This window comes from Mobula birostris, chromosome 2, assembly GCF_030028105.1.
Source record: "Mobula birostris isolate sMobBir1 chromosome 2, sMobBir1.hap1, whole genome shotgun sequence".
Taxonomy (NCBI): domain Eukaryota; kingdom Metazoa; phylum Chordata; class Chondrichthyes; order Myliobatiformes; family Myliobatidae; genus Mobula; species Mobula birostris.
The window spans coordinates 137,784,790-137,803,100 of NC_092371.1; the positions used below are offsets into that span (position 1 = coordinate 137,784,790).

At 42.6% G+C, this 18,311-nt stretch overlaps 1 protein-coding gene across 2 annotated transcripts in view; it reads left to right on the top strand.

Moving 5' to 3' along the window:
• The window catches only part of map3k5 (mitogen-activated protein kinase kinase kinase 5), a 189,531-nt gene that overhangs the window by 68,705 nt on the left and 102,515 nt on the right, over positions 1–18,311 (top strand). For both annotated transcript variants that reach the window (XM_072249338.1, XM_072249347.1), the window contains exons 7-8: positions 10,407–10,577; positions 16,616–16,728. In XM_072249338.1, the coding sequence (XP_072105439.1) occupies positions 10,407–10,577; positions 16,616–16,728 (284 nt within the window). The remainder of the gene's footprint in view (positions 1–10,406; positions 10,578–16,615; positions 16,729–18,311) is intronic.

Here is an 18,311-nt window from a genome sequence, read left to right on the forward strand (position 1 = left end):
GACCGCAGAGTTATTGCAAAACTTCCTACAGTACCCCACCATCTCCAAGAGCCTTCTGAGGGCCCTCTTGTCTGTCGGGGTTGGGATATCAGCGATAGCCTGCCCTGTAGCTTGCATCGCTGCCAGTTGTCCCTGTGTCACCACAATTCCCAGGTAAGTGACCCTCGTGTGGCCGAATTCATTTTTTTCAAGGTTCACTATCAAGCTGGCTTCAGACAGCCGTATTAAATTGCCAATACACACCTCTGTGTTCATCAGCCCTTTAGTCACTGAATTACTCATTATATATGGATGTTGTTTGCTAGGCTGCCCTATTGTAAGTGACATCACCCAACGTCCCAGTTCTTTGCATCGCCTCGGGACAATCAAGCACACGGGTGCGAGTCGTTTAATTACTTCTGCTAAAGATTCGCTTTGTTCAGGGATTAAGGGAGAGACCTTATCAGTAGACCTGGCCAAAACAATAGCCTTCTCCCATCTGATCGATCCCATACTAATCATTTCAAAATGGTTTTTTCCTCTTATCAGGGGGCCCCTAGCTTCATTGATTTCCACGCTAACACCGACTAGGTTTGTTAGTATATCAAAAGCCTGTGACCGTCTCAGTTTGCGTCAGTCATGATCAATAACATCCTTCCCCCTGGGCAGCCGGTAAACCTCTTTCATGATTCCACCAACTGTTTCCTCCAGCACCGCAAAATGTCCACTGGGGGGTACCTCGTGGGCCATGTTATCATCCCCATAACTCTTTTGCACCACCCCCAACTCCTCATCGGCAGGCACGGTACTTGGTCTCCCTTTCTTCCTTAGCACTTCCTCCTCCACACAATAGCCTACTAGTTCCCTTGTTAAAGCTGTGTCAGAGAGAGCTGTCTCTGCCAAAATCATCAGCCCCTCGTCTCGCTCCTGCGTCTGCACAAATTCTTTCCTGGCTACTGCTATGTCTGTCCCAGCTCCCTCACTATCTCTTGTCTCACTACACTCCTTCTTTTCATTTTCTACCCCCTTCTCGTACAAGGTTGGCAGAAACGTTTCAGCTAAATTCACTACCGCAGCCCCATGATGAACCTGTGAGTCCATGGGCGGAGCCTCACTGCTGGCAGGCTGACCCGTCAATCTCACGACTGGGAACACGATTCCCCCGGCGACGTCATTACCGAGCAAAACTTCCACGCCTTTCATCGGTAATTCGGACCTCACCCCGATCGTGACTAGTCCAGAGACCAGGTTGCTTTGTAAGTGTATCTGGTGCAAAAGGACTGCCTCTGTCCCTTCCCCAACACCTTTGACCTCTACCTCCCCAGTCTGGGTCTCTGAGCTAAACTCTAATACACTCTTCAGTATTAGTGACTGACACGCTCCCGTGTCTCTCCAGATCCGCACTGGAACTGGTTTTAACCCCTTAACTGACACCAATCCAGCCGAGATAAACCTCTCGCGCCCTTCCTGAATTTTGGCAGACCTGACCGTCCCTAGCGGTTCGCTTAACAGCTCGATACAGCCATTCAAAATTTCCGCTTTTCCTTTCCCCGTCTCCTTCCTTGGGGCAAAGCACCTGGACGCAAAGTGTCTGGCTTTCCCACAATTATAACAGACGACCCCAGGAGACTTCCTGCCAGACTGCTCCCGGTCTACCTTATCCTTCTCACTAGTCCCCGGCTTACTTTCTGACTTTTCCGGCGGACTCTCCCCGCTGTCCTGACTACCCTTCTGGTAGCCTTTACTCGGGGCAAACTTCATTTTATGCGTCAACGCATACTCATCCGCTAAATTAGCAGTTGCGGCTAACGTGGCTGCCTCTTTCTCATCGAGGTAGGGTCTCATACCCTCAGGGACACAACCTTTAAACTGCTCAATCAGGATCAGCTGTAGCAGTCTGTCATAATCCCCCTCTACCCCCTTCGAGGCGCACCAATGCTCACAATATGTCTGCATCTCACGGGCAAACTCCAAATACGTGCGGTCCCACTGCTTCCTCGCATTCCGGAACCTCTGCCGGTATGCCTCCGGGACCAACTCATAAATCCTGAGGATGGCCTCTTTTACCACCTCATACCTCTGGGCATCTTCCGCGGACAAAGCGGAGTAAGCTTCTTGGGCTTTCCCTTTCAGTACACTCTGAAGTAAGACAATCCACTTATCCCTCGGCCAGTCTTGACTTATAGCCACTTTTTCGAAGTGGAGAAAGTACCGATCCACGTCGGTATCGTCAAATGGGGGAACCAGCCTAACCTCCTGGGTCGCCCGGAACCCTCCACCTTGGTTCGGCACGAGCCCCTGCTCGGCCCTTATCTTTAACTTCTCCAGCTCAAATTCCCTTTCCCTCTGTTTCTCCTCTCTCTCCATCTGTCTGTCCCTCTCTTTCTCCTCTCTCTCCAACTGTCGTACCCGGAACTTGTGCTCGAGTCTCAGTTTTTCAAGCTGTACCTGTACCGCGTCTCCAGCAGGTTTTTCAATAGACACCACTCCCAGCTCGCCTTGGGGAAACACACCCTTAGATACATAGTGCTCTACAATAGCTCTGTGTATCTCCTCTCTCCTCATTGTCGACTTCACCTTAGCAAGATTCAACCGTTTGGCCACAGCTACCAATTCCGATTTCCTGGCATCCTCTAGTGCCTCCGAGGTCGGCGCCTTTATAAATTCCTTAGCCTCCATTTCTGCTGTTTGTCTTTTCTTTCTTTCGTGAATTTTAACCCAACCAATTTACTCCGTCCCAAATTTAGCGTTCAAAATCCCGGACGAGAACCCCACTTATGTTACGTACCCCGTAACTGGGTTGCCAAACCAGCAGAAATGGATCACTCAGTTGGAGTCTGGATTACTAGAACTAAGAAAGTTTTATTAAAGAAACAAGCAACACAGTAATCGAAAGGACAATAAATGCAACAGTTCAGCAATGATAACCACACATGTGCACAGAATTAAGATAACAGCATCAATCAAGCTCTATCGTTGTCTAGGGGTAAATGACCAAATTTCAAAGTGACACAAAAGTTCAGTCCAATTTAGTTCAGTTCGCAGTAATCGTTGCCATGGCGATGGACAACGTGGGGAGAGAGAGAGATAGAACGGGAACGACTGATCATTCAGACACGGCTTCCACTCACAGACCGGCGATATGGCTCACAAGCAGCTTTTTGGGCAGGTCCTTGGTGATGTCACCTGAAGTCACCGACTGTGACCCCTCCTCCAGATGCGGTCGATCCTCTGCAGTGAACCCAGCACCCAAGTGAGGGTGGACACACACCGGGTTCCCGCTGATCGTACCTTTCCACCCTGTGTGTTTATGGCCCGGTACTTCCCACCGACTCGTGAGAGGCGCACCGCTTCCAGGGTCTCGTTACCTCGGGTGTCGTGTGTGTCCTGCCTTAGCGAACCTGTCCCTTTTTATCCCCCTGCTGGGGTATCGCCTGTCCATCACTTCAAACAGTTCAGGGTTCAAAGGGGGAGCCGATCTTGGCAATACCCAGACTGATGGCTCCTTCACTAACACCTCCACATGCTGCTTCATTGTTCCTTATCTCTCCTTCCCCCTGAGGACAGGTGGCAGACCAACTGCTGATGTCACTGATGCTAACCCAGGCCAGCAAACATCTTAATTTTATGTGTATTCTCGTCACACCTGGAGCAGATGGTGTACACCCCAGGATTCTGAAAGAGGTGGCTGAAGAGATTATGGCACCATTAGTAATGATCGTTGAAGAATCATTAGATTCTGAAATGGTCCTAGAAGACTGGAAATTGTAAATGTCACTCCATTCTTCAAGAAGGGAGAGAGACAGAAGAAAGGAAATTATAGGACAGTTAGTGTTACCTCTGGTTGGGATATGTTGGAGTCGATTGTTAAGGTTGCGGTTTTGGGGTACTTGGAGACACATGATAAAATAGGCTGTACTCAACCTGGTTTCCTCAAGGGAAAATCTTGCCTGACAAATTTCTTGGAATTCTTTGAAGAAATCACAAGCAGGATAGACAAAAGAGATTCGGTTGATGCTGTGTATTGGATTTTCAGAAGGCCTTTGACAAGGTGCCGCACATGAGACTGCTTAACAAGATACAAGCCCATGGTATTATGGGAAAGACTTTAGCATGGATAAAGCAGTGGCTGATTGGCAACAGGCAAAGAGTGGAAATAAAGGGAACTTCTTCTGGTTGGCTTCCAGTGACTAGTGGTGTTCCACAGGGGTCTGTGTTGGGACATCCTTTTTACGTTATATGTCAGTGATTTGGATGATGGAATTGATGGCTTTGTTGCAATGTTTGCAGATGATATAAATATAGGTGGAGGAGCAGGTAGTTCTGAGGAAATAGGCTACAGAAGGACTTAGATTAGGAGAATGGGCAAAAAGTGGAAAATGGAATACAGTATTGGGAAGTGACTGGTCGAAGAAATGAAAAGGTTGACTATTTTCTAAATGGAGAGAAGATACAAAAATCTGAGGAGCAAAGAGGCATGGGGTCCTCGTGCAGGATTCCCTAAAGGTTAATGTGCAGGTTGAGTCCGTGCTGAGGAAGGCAAATGTGATGTTAGTATTCATTTCAAAAGGACTAGAATATAAGAGCAAAGATGTAATGTTGAGACTTGATAAAGCACTGGTGAGGCCTCACTTGGAATATTGCGAGCTGGTTTTTGCATCTTATCTTAGAAAGGATGTGCTGAAACTGGAGAGGGTTCAAAGGAGGTTCATGAAAATGATTCCAGGATTGAATGGCTTGTCATATGAAGAGCATTTGATGGCTTTGGGTGTGTATTCACTGAAATTCAGAAGGATGAGGGGTGACCTATCGAATGGTGAAAGGCCTGATAGAGTGGATAGGGAATGGATGTTTCCTATGATGGGAGTGTCTAAGACTAGAGGGTACAGTCTCAGAATAAAAGGTCATGCTTTTAGAACAGAGATGAACAGGAATTTCTTTAGCCAGAAAGTAGTGAATCTGTGGAATTTGTTGCCACAGGCAGCTATGAAGGCTTTTTTTTCTTAACTCAAATGTCTCTGTCTCCGTCACTGTCTCTCTCCCCTTTGAGAAGAAAAAAATCTGTTGTGCTTCAACAGGTAGTTAGTCATCTCGAGTTTCTTTTAAAACTTGTTTGTCACCACTGTTATTCTGTGTAACTCCAAAGTGTAAAACTAATTAAAAGAAAAGCACGGAGCTGGGGATAACTTGTGTATGTTTAGTTTTTACTTCAGTGAGGCGTGCACATATGATGTGGTGGCGTGATGACGTATGCCATTTACGTATTTTTACATATAACCTGTAATAAACAACAAAGGATGCATAAGTAATCAATATATTCACAATATTACTCAAATATTACTGCAATATTAAATACACAACATTTAGCTCTGTAAATGATTAATGATGTTGCATATTAGTCGCTCAAACAAGCCTTTATTTTGATACAAAACTAAACTGCTCTGCATATTGGAAATCAGGAAAAATGTGAAGTTCTCAGCAGGTCTGACACTATGGCATATTTAGTAGAGCTGTGGCCTCCTAACTCCATTGCACTGGGTTCATTTCTAACCTCTGTCTTGGAGTTAGCATATTCTCCCTGTGATCATGTGGGTTTTGTTCTGTGTGCGCTGGTTTTCTTCCACATTGTCTGGGTTGGTAGTTTAGTTGTCTACTGTAAATTGCCGCATGTGTAGAAACGTGGTCAGATCTCTGAGGGGTTGACTAGGATAAAGTGGATCCAGGAAGGATCAGTGTAAGAATGGATGCGTGGTTGCTGACACAGAGCTGGTGGGCCAAAAGGCCTGTTTCTCTGCTATGTCTCTGACTCTGCGGTCAGAGACCTTAAAGGTTAACTTTTTAACCTCTTCACAAACACTGCCTTATCTGCTGAGTGTTTCTAGTACTGGCCGTCTAATATTGTGTATTATGTGTAGCATAATCATAGCAAACCAGCATATAGCCTGAAATACAAACTGTACATCAAAAACTTTATATTTACAAAGACTTACAAATGGAGACATTTGTGCGCCTTTCATTGCAGCCATTTCTTTCGTGTACAAGTGAACTTGATTTTTCCGTGACCTTCTATGACCTATAGTAGTTCATTGAATTATTTTGTACTTATGACACTATTAAACATGGATTCTTACTAAATTGATCAGATTGGTATCATATTTCGTTTCGAAATAGTTGTAGTATACTGAAACCTCACTCTGGATATTTGGAGGATTGCTCACTATTCCACATGGAGCCACTATTTTAAAATTGCTGTTAAATGCTAATGACGCCATTGAGTCTTAAGCTTCATATAGATTGGGTGTATATAAATGATAATTTATCAATGGTAAACATAAAGGCAATTCTTAAGCTACCCCCCCATTATCCTTTGAATTATGGCTTTCTCATTATTGCAATGTGAAAGAACATTTTGTTTTGAGGTTAAAGAACTGGAGAACAACAGGTGATGTCTCCTGCTGTTCTCGTACCTGTTTCAAAATATCCTAAAAATCATATATTTCAAAGTATCCAAGTAATTCAGAACATGTACCACATGATTACTCCCACATTTATTACTTTGGTCAATGAAATACTTTGGGAAATGAGAGGATATTCTAAGAGGTGAGGAGATATCCTTCTGCAACTTTGGGTAGGGGTATTCTTTGCCCCAGGATGAAAGATTCTGTTGACTTTTACTTATTAGGCATCTCAGATTTGTGATGATAATGAATGTGTCAGTGTTGTCAACTGGTTCCTGTAGCTGGAGAATTCTTGTAGAGATCACCATGTGCTTTGTGTAAATGAAATAATGGAAAGGAATAAATGGACTGAGACTTCCTAACAGCTACAAGCATGAAGAAGAGAATTAATTGGCAACAAGCAATCATTAAATTGCACAAACACAAGGAAATCTGCAGATGCTGGAAATTCAAGCAACACACACGAAATGCTGGTGGAACGCAGCAGGCCAGGCAGCATCCATAGGAAGAGGTACAGTTGACGTTTCAGGCCGAGATGAAGGGTCTCAGCCTGAAACGTTGACTGTGCTTCTTCCCATGGCTGCTGCCTGGCCTGCTGCGTTCCACCAGCATTTTGTGTGTGATCATTAAATTGCATGTGATTTTGTTTCATTTACATCTTTTGCATTGTGCATTTCTATACATCCTATTTGTATTTTCCCAGTGTACGTGTAAAGGATACAGTCAAGTATGCTCAGTAATTAATTTAAATACTCTGATGAAAGATGTGTCCAAAATTGTAACAGTTTCCATGGTCTGCCTTTGTTGCGTGAGATTTAGCTATTTTTAGTTCCGTAAGTAGAATAATACTTGCCTTATTCTGGTTTTTTTTGGCAGAAGTGACTAACTGGACAACAATAAACTATTATTATCAGAGGAATAATAGGCCTGAAAACTATTTAGTATCTCAGGCACAGATCTGTGTTTGCTATTTTTGCAGATTTGCTTGCTTACATTTGGGAGTTCAATAAGAAATTCAACTATGTTTCCCATGAATAACATTTCTTTATAAATGGTTAGTATTCAATTTATTATAGATTATTCTTGCATCTTACTTTGTAGGTGGCAGTTATTTAAGTGTTAATTTTACATTCAAATTAAAGTCTTTTGAATTCAATGACATGTCTGGCCACATTTTAAAGAGAGTTCATTCAGTTCATGATATGAGTGTGCATTTATTGCATGAGTATGCAATTGATGCATGAAATTGCAGCATGTTGAAACAAAATTCTAATGTGCCAGAGGTAAAAACTTATTTTTTGTTTTAATTTTCCACAGTTTGTTGTGAAGATGGCTGAGTGTTTTACATTGGAGAGTGAACTGGTGGCTTACTCTGTCTGTTCAGTTGTTTATGTGTGCAACCTCTAACTCCTGGTGGAAAATCAGATTACCAGTGACAATAATATTCAAGTATTGTATTCATAAAATCGCTGACCTTCCACCAACTGCACAGATTGTCACACAAATGTCAGTGACTGTTTTTTAAGCTCAGTGCAATCAACTGCAAAGTATTTAAAGAGTAACATACACAACTCAGAATCAATACTTCAGGAAGTTCTTCTTTGTTTTCAGAATATCTCGCTCTTGCTGATTTGTGTTTCTTTCCAGTTGGCTTTTAGCCAAGCATTACTGGGAAAGTTTATTGCAAATGCAATGCTAATACCAACTGAGCAACATGCACATTATGCTGCGGGAACTTTGTGTGTGTGTTGCTTGGATTTTCAGCACTGCAGATTTTCTCTTGTTTGTGATTTGACTAATACCCACTGTATTTGTCTTTTTCCATCCTTCCTTATGGTTCCCTCTATCTTCCTTTCTAACTCAGTTTACATCCATTAACAAAATAAATGTTGCACTTACGTACTCCATAGTATACCTTTCATACTCGTAATTGGAGTCAAGATTCCTTTCAATTTCAAAGATATTCATGTGTTCAGTATTATTTGTATGTGCACAGTTTGTTTTTGCAAGTTGGAGTTTGTCAGTCTTTGTTCATGATTAGTCTTTTTTCATAAAATTCTATTGCATTTCTTTTTTTCTGTAAATGCCTGCAAGAAAATGAATCTCAAGGTAGTGTATGGTAATACATATGTACTGAGATAATAATTTATGTAGCCCCACCTGGCCACCCTCAGGGTCGCTCGGCTCGCTGTCGTCTAGGGAAACAGCCTCGGCCCCGCCAAACTGGATAACTCGTTTGTGTGGATGCTGTGTGAGGTACCCCACCCCGCCCAAATAACAGACAATACACCAGATGCAATTAAATGATTTACAGTTTACAGATATTACTGGAACTATATAATTAAGAGAGAATAAAATATAAAAGGAAAATAAAAGGCGCCACACTTATCAAAGTTCAATCTCTTCGTGCACAAAACCATTGGAGCTCAAGGACCTTCTTCTTCACCCTGCGACCCCCTCGGACCCCCTCGACCGGCCGCCTGGGACCACCAATGGTGGTCGACCAGACGCTCCACACGAGTCCGTCTCTGTCTCCTTGCCGAACGTCCTCCTCGGGATCCGACCCCGTTAGCGGACATCACAGTACATCGTCTACTCTCTGTCTTGCTCTCCCGCCTTCTGCCCCAAAACCCCGTGCATACAGTATCTTCAAATACACCAAAACCATAACAACTATCCCAATTGGTTAATAGCACTCTCTTATCAGACTCTAAAGAAAAAACAAGCTGCTAGCGCAAACTTTCTCAGCGTTTAACACAACAAAGCCGCATTCCCCAGATTAACATAACAAAGATGCCATTTTAATTAGCCTCCGCAGTAACATAAAAGTCGAAACCCCCTTACATTTACTTTGACTTTTGAAGGTTCACCAGACCAACTCAGAAAGGTTACTTTGACAGTACCTTCAAAGTGCATAACCTTTACTAGCTAAAAGCACTATATTCACCAAGCTACACACCAGTCTATCACCAGGCCTTAATTGTCGTTGGGACAGGTTTCAAGAATTTCTTCCTGGAGACTCTGTGGGAGTGCCTATATCCCACAGATAGAAGCACTCAATGAAGCCGCTTACCGCTCCTTTGAAGATAGCCTAAATGCTCCTGGTACATACAATCCCATAGAACATAGAACTGGGTGACACAGGAACAGCTACTTCTGCCCACTGTGCTTGTGCCAACCATGATACCAGTCTAAATTGATCCCATCTGTGTGCATGCCCCTGTCTCTCTGTTTCCAGTTTCTTCAGTTCTGTCTCTAAATGCCTCTTACGTGTTGCTATCATATCTGCTTCTACCAACTCCCAGGCAGCACATTGCAAGCATGCACCACTTTCTGTGTAAAACATTCACTTCACAAATCTCTTTTAACTTTGCCCCCCGTCTTAAACAACATCTCCTAATAATTAACATTTCCATTAAGAAAAGTAGCTAGGTATTCAGAAAGCCTTTGGTACTGGACTATTTCATTTTAAGGTTGATATTGAAGCTGTGTGAGTCTGTAAATTGATTTTATGGCTTTCTTTTTTCCTGAGATGAGCTCTCTGGGATTTATGTGGGAACATTAGAAGGCACAGGTGGAAGATTATTCCTCTGCATCTGGCTAATCTCATTCTAAACCAACTCCGTCATTCACACAGATCTCTAGCAAAGTGTCTTCAGATTATTGTTGCATTTATTGATTTAAACATAGTGGCCTTTGTTTTTAATCAGTTCACCACCTCAGCGAGGCCACGTAAAGGCAATGTAGAGAGACTGCTCAGTGCACTGCAGTCTTTGTATATTAACATTATAGAAAGTTTTAATTGAGACTTTCTAAAAGAACTTCTATGGAACACTTGCTAACTTGCTAACAAATGTTAACTGTGCTATCAGAAGATTGACAAGCAATTTCTGATTGTATATTTCCATACAAATTCTGTGATTTATCATTCACCTGTCTATAATTTCATTCTTTATGATGTTTTTCCAGGAGAAATCTTTCAGGAGATCGGCAAAGCGCCATTGCTATATTACTGCCAATGGTGCAATCAGAGGAGCAAGTTCCGTCTGACATCTATTGCCTCTTAGGAAGGATCTACAAAGACATGTTTCTGGATTCTGGCTTTCAAGATACCGAAAGCCGAGACAACGGTGCTTACTGGTTAGTATTCACACCACGTTATAGACTCCACAGATGTACCATATTTGAACCCAGTTTGTGCAAAGTAGATGCAATAACATCACAGTTAATTTTGTTTTGCTCCAAATAAAGATGGCAGACAGAACCATGTTTGCTTTAGGGTGTGAAAGAGGAAGGGAGACAAGAACCAGGGATGGGCTTGAAACTCTATCGTGCAGCATGAAGTGTATGTGTACCACAGCACAGAAGGTTTTTGGAAAACTGAATGTAATTGGGTGTGTGCTGCTTCCTCAGTGAACTTCATGTTATTGCTCAATACTCCATGTACCTGACAAGTTACTGCAAGGAGGCCTCTGGACACGCACAGTGGCGCCCAACAGCACGTAATGTCACTCAAGTGGCGGCATCCCTTCACAACAAATGTGACATCTACCTCAGGGATATCAGAAGACCCAGAAATCACAGAAAACCTACAACACAGAAGGCCATTTTTCATATTGGCGGAAAGAAAACTTAGACCCACCTCAGCATGGGGTCCGGGTCCCTGCAACTCACAGCTCTTAATGTTCTCTTCCAAGTACTGGTCATGAGTTCAGGACTCCTGTGGTATCTGGGCTGAAATCCCTTTTCCTCATCACCCTACTAATCCCGATCTCAGTGGTTTTTGAGCATTGGCTAAGTTGTGACAGGATATGGAGCTTGCAAATGGCTTGTGGTATGTACTCTTAAGTTAAGAACTTGCATTTTGCTGAGAGTCTCTCTTGGAGCCCCATACCCCCACAAGCTTTATTGTCCTTAATTTCTCACCCAATACTTCATCCGGTCCCTATCCCAGCCCTATTCAGACCTCGCTGCACTGACCTGCCTCCCCCCATGCCCCACTTTGCAGTCTACCATCTATCACCTGCCCGTCTCCCTGTTTTGCTCCACTGGCCTCACACCACCTTGGGTCTCACACACCACAGTGACAGGCCCCAACACAAAGCATGCAATGGCTTATTTTGCATCATTCATTCAGCTAGATTTTCCCTGCCACAAAAGAAGTTTGAAGTCATGCTTTCTAAGTCATTCTGAGCAAAAGAATTGTGCTTCTGTCTTATAGTCATTGAGTAAACTCAGCAGGTGAATTTGGCTTGTCATTTTTGCACCTATATGATCAGCCGGTTTTGTCACACCAGATGCAGGGGTACAAGAATAAGTAACAAAATTGTCCATTGGTGTATAATCATTGGAGTGTTAATGCAGCTTTGACATTGAGCATAATTAGCTTCAGCTATTCCTGTAATTTCAGCTGGGAAAATACAAATAATCAAAAGTGGAAATCTGAATCAGATTTATTATCAGTGGATGTATGTTGTGAAATGTGTTGCTTTCCAGCAGCACTACAGTTTATTACATAAGCATTACTGTAGGTTACAAGAAAAAATATAAAGGTGAATATACAGTGAAAAAGGAGAGCAGAAGAGCCGGGTGGTGTTCATGGCTGATGGACCAGTCATAAATTTGATGGTGGAGGGAAAAAGCTGTTTCTAAAACATTGAGTGTGGGTCTTCCAGTTCCTGGACTGCCTCCCTGACGGGAGTAATGAGAAGAGCCTGGATGGTGAGGGTTCCTAATAATGGATGCCACCTTCTTGAAGTACTATCTTTTGAAGATGCCCTGGCTAGTGCCCACGATGGAGCTGAGCCACTGCCCACTATCCTCTGTCCGTCATATATTAATATACGTTGTGATCTCCACGCAAGGCAGATGTACTATTGACGTATTTGGGACTGGAGCTACGAGTGGAGCTCTGTATCAATGCCGTTGCTTTGTATTTAATATTACAGTAATATTTGAGAAAGATTGTAAATGTACTTGATTAAGCATTATTTGTTTAAATAAATCTTTATGGGTTATATGTAAAAATACGTGAATGGCGCTACCACGTCATACATACACACCTCACTTAAAGTAAAAACAAAGTTAGACTTGCATTCCAGACTCCCTTGTTTTTCCCTCAATTAGTTTTATGTTTTGGAGTTACAAAACATAACAGTGGCAATGAAGTATTTTTTAAATTAACCCAAGATGACTACCTACCTGTTGAATTTCAAGTTTAAAAAAAACAGCACGGCATGTGCTTCTTCCGAAAAGGAGACAGACATAGCCAAGTTATAATAAAAGGCAGAAAATGGAAGAATTCACAGGTTCATGAACAGTGAATACCGGGTGATAATCATAAATTTAATAAAAGCAGAAATGGCTGCTACATTGTTCAGTTGCACAAGAGGTAACTGGTTTTGTATACTGAGCAGATTAAGCAGTATTTTAAAGCAAATGGAATAGCTGATGAGAAGCAGATGCCAGTTTTGCTGAGTGCTTTGGGTTTAAAGACACACAGTTTGTTTAGATATTTGACTGCTCCAACCAAACCAGCCAAAATGAGCTTTGCTAATGTCATGAAAGTAATGCAGGAACATTTATAACAGAAGCCTTGTTGATTGCAGAATGCTTTAGGTTTCATAAGTGGAATCAAAAGGAAGGGGAGTCCATTTCAACGTATGTGACTCAATTGAAGAAGTTGTCTGAGTATTGTCAGTTCAGTCATGAGCATATTGATGCACTGAGAGATCATTTAGTTTGTGGAATCTTACAAGAAAGCCTTCAAAAATAACCCCTAACTGAAGAACAACTTACATTTAAAAGAGAAGTTGAAATAGCTGTATCAATGGAAACAGCAGAAACACAACTGAGATGCAGTGTGGAATGAAAGAGCATGGACAAAATAGCAGTGTCTGAACAGAAACCTGTCTGGCTGAACAAACTGTGTTACTGTTGGCAGGGTCTCACATACACCAGACCAATGCAAATTTAAAGGCAAAGCTTGCAGAAAGTGCAACAAAGTAGGACGCATACAAAGAGCATGTTGGGCAGACAAAAATAAACAGACTGCACAGGGAAGAGAAGAAGATATAAACAACAGGAATTCTGCAGATGCTGGAAATTCAAGCAACACACATCAAAGTTGCTGGTGAATGCAGCAGGCCAAGCAGCATCTGTAGGAAGAGGTGCAGTCGACCTGACCCTTCGTCCTGAAACGTCGACTGCACCTCTTCCTACAGATGCTGCCTGGCCTGCTGCATTCACCAGCAACTTTGATGTGTGTTGTTAGAAGAAGATATAAAGTCAAGTTGCAGTTTCAAAAAGAACACTAATTGCATGCTGTTGATGGAAAAACCTGGTAATGATGAGAGTGACACAGCAGGACTGAGTGGCCTTCAGATTTATATTGTGAAAACTAACAGGAGACAAGCAATATGGTTTACACCAGAAGTGAATAGCAAATTAACTAAAATGGAATTGGACACTGGCTTGGCTGTTCCAGTTGTTCCACAAAATGAGTTTGAACAGCATTTCAAAGATACTGAACTGAAACCTGCAGATACCCGACTAAGAACTTATACTGGAGAAAAGATAACTCATGTGAAATACAACGACTAAGAAGCCACATTGAGCTTGTATGTGGTAAAAACAGGAGGGCCAGCTCATGGAGTCATGAGTGGCAGAGACAACTACAGCTTGATTGGAGATGCAGCAGCCATCTGCATGCCACATCAGCTGCAGTAGAGTCAACCAAAAATAAATTAAATGCATTGGATGATGCCACAGCAGCGTTCAAGAATGGCACTGGAAAACCCAAGCATATCAAGGGTAAAATAGCATTAAGTGAAAATGCCACACCCAAGTTTTGCGAAGTCTGTCCAGTACCTTATGCCATCTGTGATAAAGTAGCCAGTGAGCTAGATCGAATAGAGGCTGAAGGAGTTATTTTCGAGGTTGTGTGGAGCCCATGGGCAATGCCAGTGGTCCCAGTAATCATGAAGAATGAGGCTGTCAGGATCTGTGGTGATTTTAAGGTCACCATCAACCCAGTACTGAAATCAGATCAATATCCTCTGCCCAGAATAGAGGATATCTTTGCAAACGTTTCTGGAGGAAAACACTTCAGCAAAGTGGACTTAGTGGCAGTCTACCTCCAGATGAAGGTAGAAGAAGAGTCCAAAGTGTTTCTCACCATAAACACGCACAAAGGGCTTTATCACTATAATAGGCTTATTTTGGAGTAGCATCTGCACCTGCACTCTGGTTCAAAGCTATGGATCAGGTGTTGCATGGCTGCCCAGGGACTCAAGAGTTATCTGGATTGACATCATTATTACCAGTAAGGATGACAAGGAATTTCTCCAAAATCTCAAGACATGTTAAAAAGATTAGAAGATTATGGGCTCTGAGCACCATGCAACAAGTGTGAATTATTTAAACTAAGCATCACTAACTGTGGTCACACCACTGATGCACAAGATTACACAAGTGTGCTGAGAAAATTCAAGCAGCGGTGGATGTCCCAAGGCCAAGGGCTGTGTCACAGTTGTGGTCCTTTTTAGGATTTGTCAATTGCTACAAGAAGTTCCTGCTGAACCTGGCTACTGAGCTCCACTTCCTGACCTCATCACTACAGATCGGGAAGAAATGGCAATGGACAAAGCAGGGTGAGCTGGCTTTCCAAAAGGTAAAGGAAATGGTGACATCAGACTCTGTACTCACACCTCATGATCCATGTTGTCCAGTGAAGCTTGCCATGCACTGTTTGGGATGATAACATGTCCAGAAGAAAGGCATCTAGATGTGTCAGAATCACTTCCTATGGCCCCAGAGTCAAATCCTACAACCACCATAGAGGAGGCCCCCAAACCTGAGATTGTTTCACAGTCACCCTGTTTGTCAGGAAAGATGTTATCCCACACGTGTAAGAAATCCTCCACAGTGATTACATCTTTAGGCCTAAATGGGACAATTTAAAATTTACTATGCTGTGCATGTCTATGCAGTAGTTGTATTATGTATTATACTGTGTACAGTTGAGATGCATTTGACATTGTTGGAGTTTATAGCTAAGCAGGGCAGAATGCTGTGTATTTAATATTTCTGTAATATTTGAATAATGTCAATATATTGTTTGATTAAACCTTGTTCGTTTAAATACTACGTGTAAAATAAATGAATTGCATATGTCACGCTACCACGTCATGCGTATGAACCTCACTTGAAATAAAAATGAAGTTAGACTCTCATTTGGGACTCCCTTGCTTTTCTCCCATTTAATTTTGTTTCGGAGTTGCTATCCGAATTTTATTGATACTGTATTGGAGTAGAGGGGAAACGTTGAAAGTGTTGACTCTGGTTACTATTTCTGCTTGTTATGCAGCAACAACATTTTTCTTTTCATTGTTAGACAGAAAGCCAGCAGACTCTTTGGATCATTTGTGAAAATTAACAAGGAGATGCATGCATTTGAAAATGAATAGCTGCTGTGATTCTGTCCTATTTCTTGTGCTAAACAAAGTTCACCCTATGAGTGCAGCCGTAGAATAATATCCAAACAAAAGTATTAAATGACCTGAACTACTTAACTTTGCTTTTTATTTGTAAAAAGATTTTTGAATTAGTGGCAATGATACCCATGGATTGAAAAACACCAGTATTTGATGTTTAGAAGGATAAGCATATCCTTATAATGCTGTCATTACCCTATTTGTTCCCATTTGCACTGAAAGTATCCATTAAATGGCTAAATGTCAGTCGTTATACTTTGGCAAAATGTGGGGACTTGATGGATTGGGTGGGTGGGCAAGCCTGTGCTCATAATTCCCATTTAGTTCTGGGTGTTTATTAATACTCCATTGGGAGCTGACATGCTAATGTGCTCACTGAATTTAGAGGATTTTGCATACACTCAAAATCTATTGAGGAAGTTTATCCCCAGTTGGATGTACTCTGTCTTTGAAATGGTAGATGTCAGTTGCAAGCATTTTTAGCATCACTGATAAGAGATAAATTTGTAGACAACTGAAATTCTCTTTGAAGCCTAAACAAATTTGGAGTGAATAGTTCTTGACCAGATATTTATAACACTTTGCAAGTTGTGTACAGTCATTGATTAACTAAATTCTGTGAGATTTATTCAAAAGTTGTCATGCAGTGTGAAGCTTTTTTTAACCTTGGAACATCTGTTTAAGGTACGGAAAGGCTTTTGAATCAGAGCCAACAATACATTCTGGGATAAATTTAGCTGTACTTCTTCTCGCAGCAGGGCATCAGTTTGACACATCGTTTGAGCTACACAAAACAGGTAATTGGATTTATCTTCTGGATATATACATTTTAATAAGCTATTTTAGATACACTGCATTTAGCTATGATTCAATGTTGAAAATGTTAGTTCTCATTGGTTCTTGTTTTCTTTTGAAAGGATATTATCTTGATTAAAATCTCCACATTTGTAACCACATTTCTTTATCAAAGTTATAGTAGTACTGAGTGGTGTATCACTTCAGCTGTATAATGTCGGAGATGAAGCTGGATGCTTGCATTGAAGAGTTCAGAAGAGCTCAAAAATAGCTACTTAGTTTATCAAACCTATTAGAGCATGGAGAGAAGGCTGGATTTTCAGTCCCAACGTAATTGCTGTTGTATGCACTTAATGCAAATTGTGAGACATCCAGTGTGTTTGTGGTTGGGATTGAAGAGTTCTTAATTAGATTTCTTGATGAGCGTAGATGAGAAATGCCAAAGCCACCAACAGAGTTGTTGAGTGACACGGCAAAGAACCAGCCCCTCCAGATCGCTGTCTTTGTCAATTATTGAGCACCCCTTTATTCTTTTCTTATACTTTTTACCGGACACTCACAACCACGCCAGCTTCCAAGGTTTAAATGCTCTAACTCTCTGGAATACGGATAGCTGGTGCAGCCTTCTTAAGGGCTTAGAACGTTCCTGTTAATTGATAATCATGTTTTGGGCACTGAGAATTAAATATTTAAGAAACACATGAGCATAAGTTTAGTGCTCAGTCGTAAGCCTACCAGTGATTTTTGTCTTAGCATTGTGCTCAGTTTCTCAATCCCATTTGAGACCGTGTATCAATCCCAGCCCGAATACTCCAGCATTTGGGTCCAAGCCATCCTCGACAAAGACTCTCGTCACAGTACAATCGAGCCAACATGGACCCAGCGAGTTATCTAAGTCTGTTGTCCATTGTGACCAGCCACAGCGAAGGTATTTCTAGATGGAGCTTGGAGATTCACGACCTCCAAGTAGCCATTGGTCAGAAGGAAGCCTGAGCTGCTTGGGACAACCAGTCGGTCCCAGCACATCTTCCGACCTTGGGGAGATTCGATGGTACCCAGGGCCCTTGCAGGAGAGTGGTCTTCATTATCCCTCTCCTGACTGGAAGGGCCCCGGCCCGGTCCACTGCACATTGGAAACACAGGTCACAGTTCTGCGTGGACTCGGAGGAGTTCTGGCTGCCATGAGGAAGGTGCTTCATCACCCCGCTGAAGCCAGCTGAGCCTCAGACCGCCTGATGAAGGTTTGACAGGGTGGGGGGGGTGGGGAGTGGGGACAGTCAGTGGCTGACAATGCGATCCAATTTTTGACCTTGCCCCAGGAGAGGAGCTGGAACGGAGAGGCCTTGGCCACGCTATACCACCATGGACTTCAAGATAAACTGAAGGAGGCCCTCACTTTGAGAGTGTCAGCAGGGAACTTAGAGGTTCTCATCGACCAGTCCATCTGTCTCAATAATTGTCTGGCTGAGTGTACGTGGGACTACAGCACGAGGTCGAGGAGGCTAGCCCGAGCCCAGATCCAACGCATCATTGTCCCACTTCCCAATCTCGGACCATGAACAGCCCGTCGCCTGCTCAAAGTCCA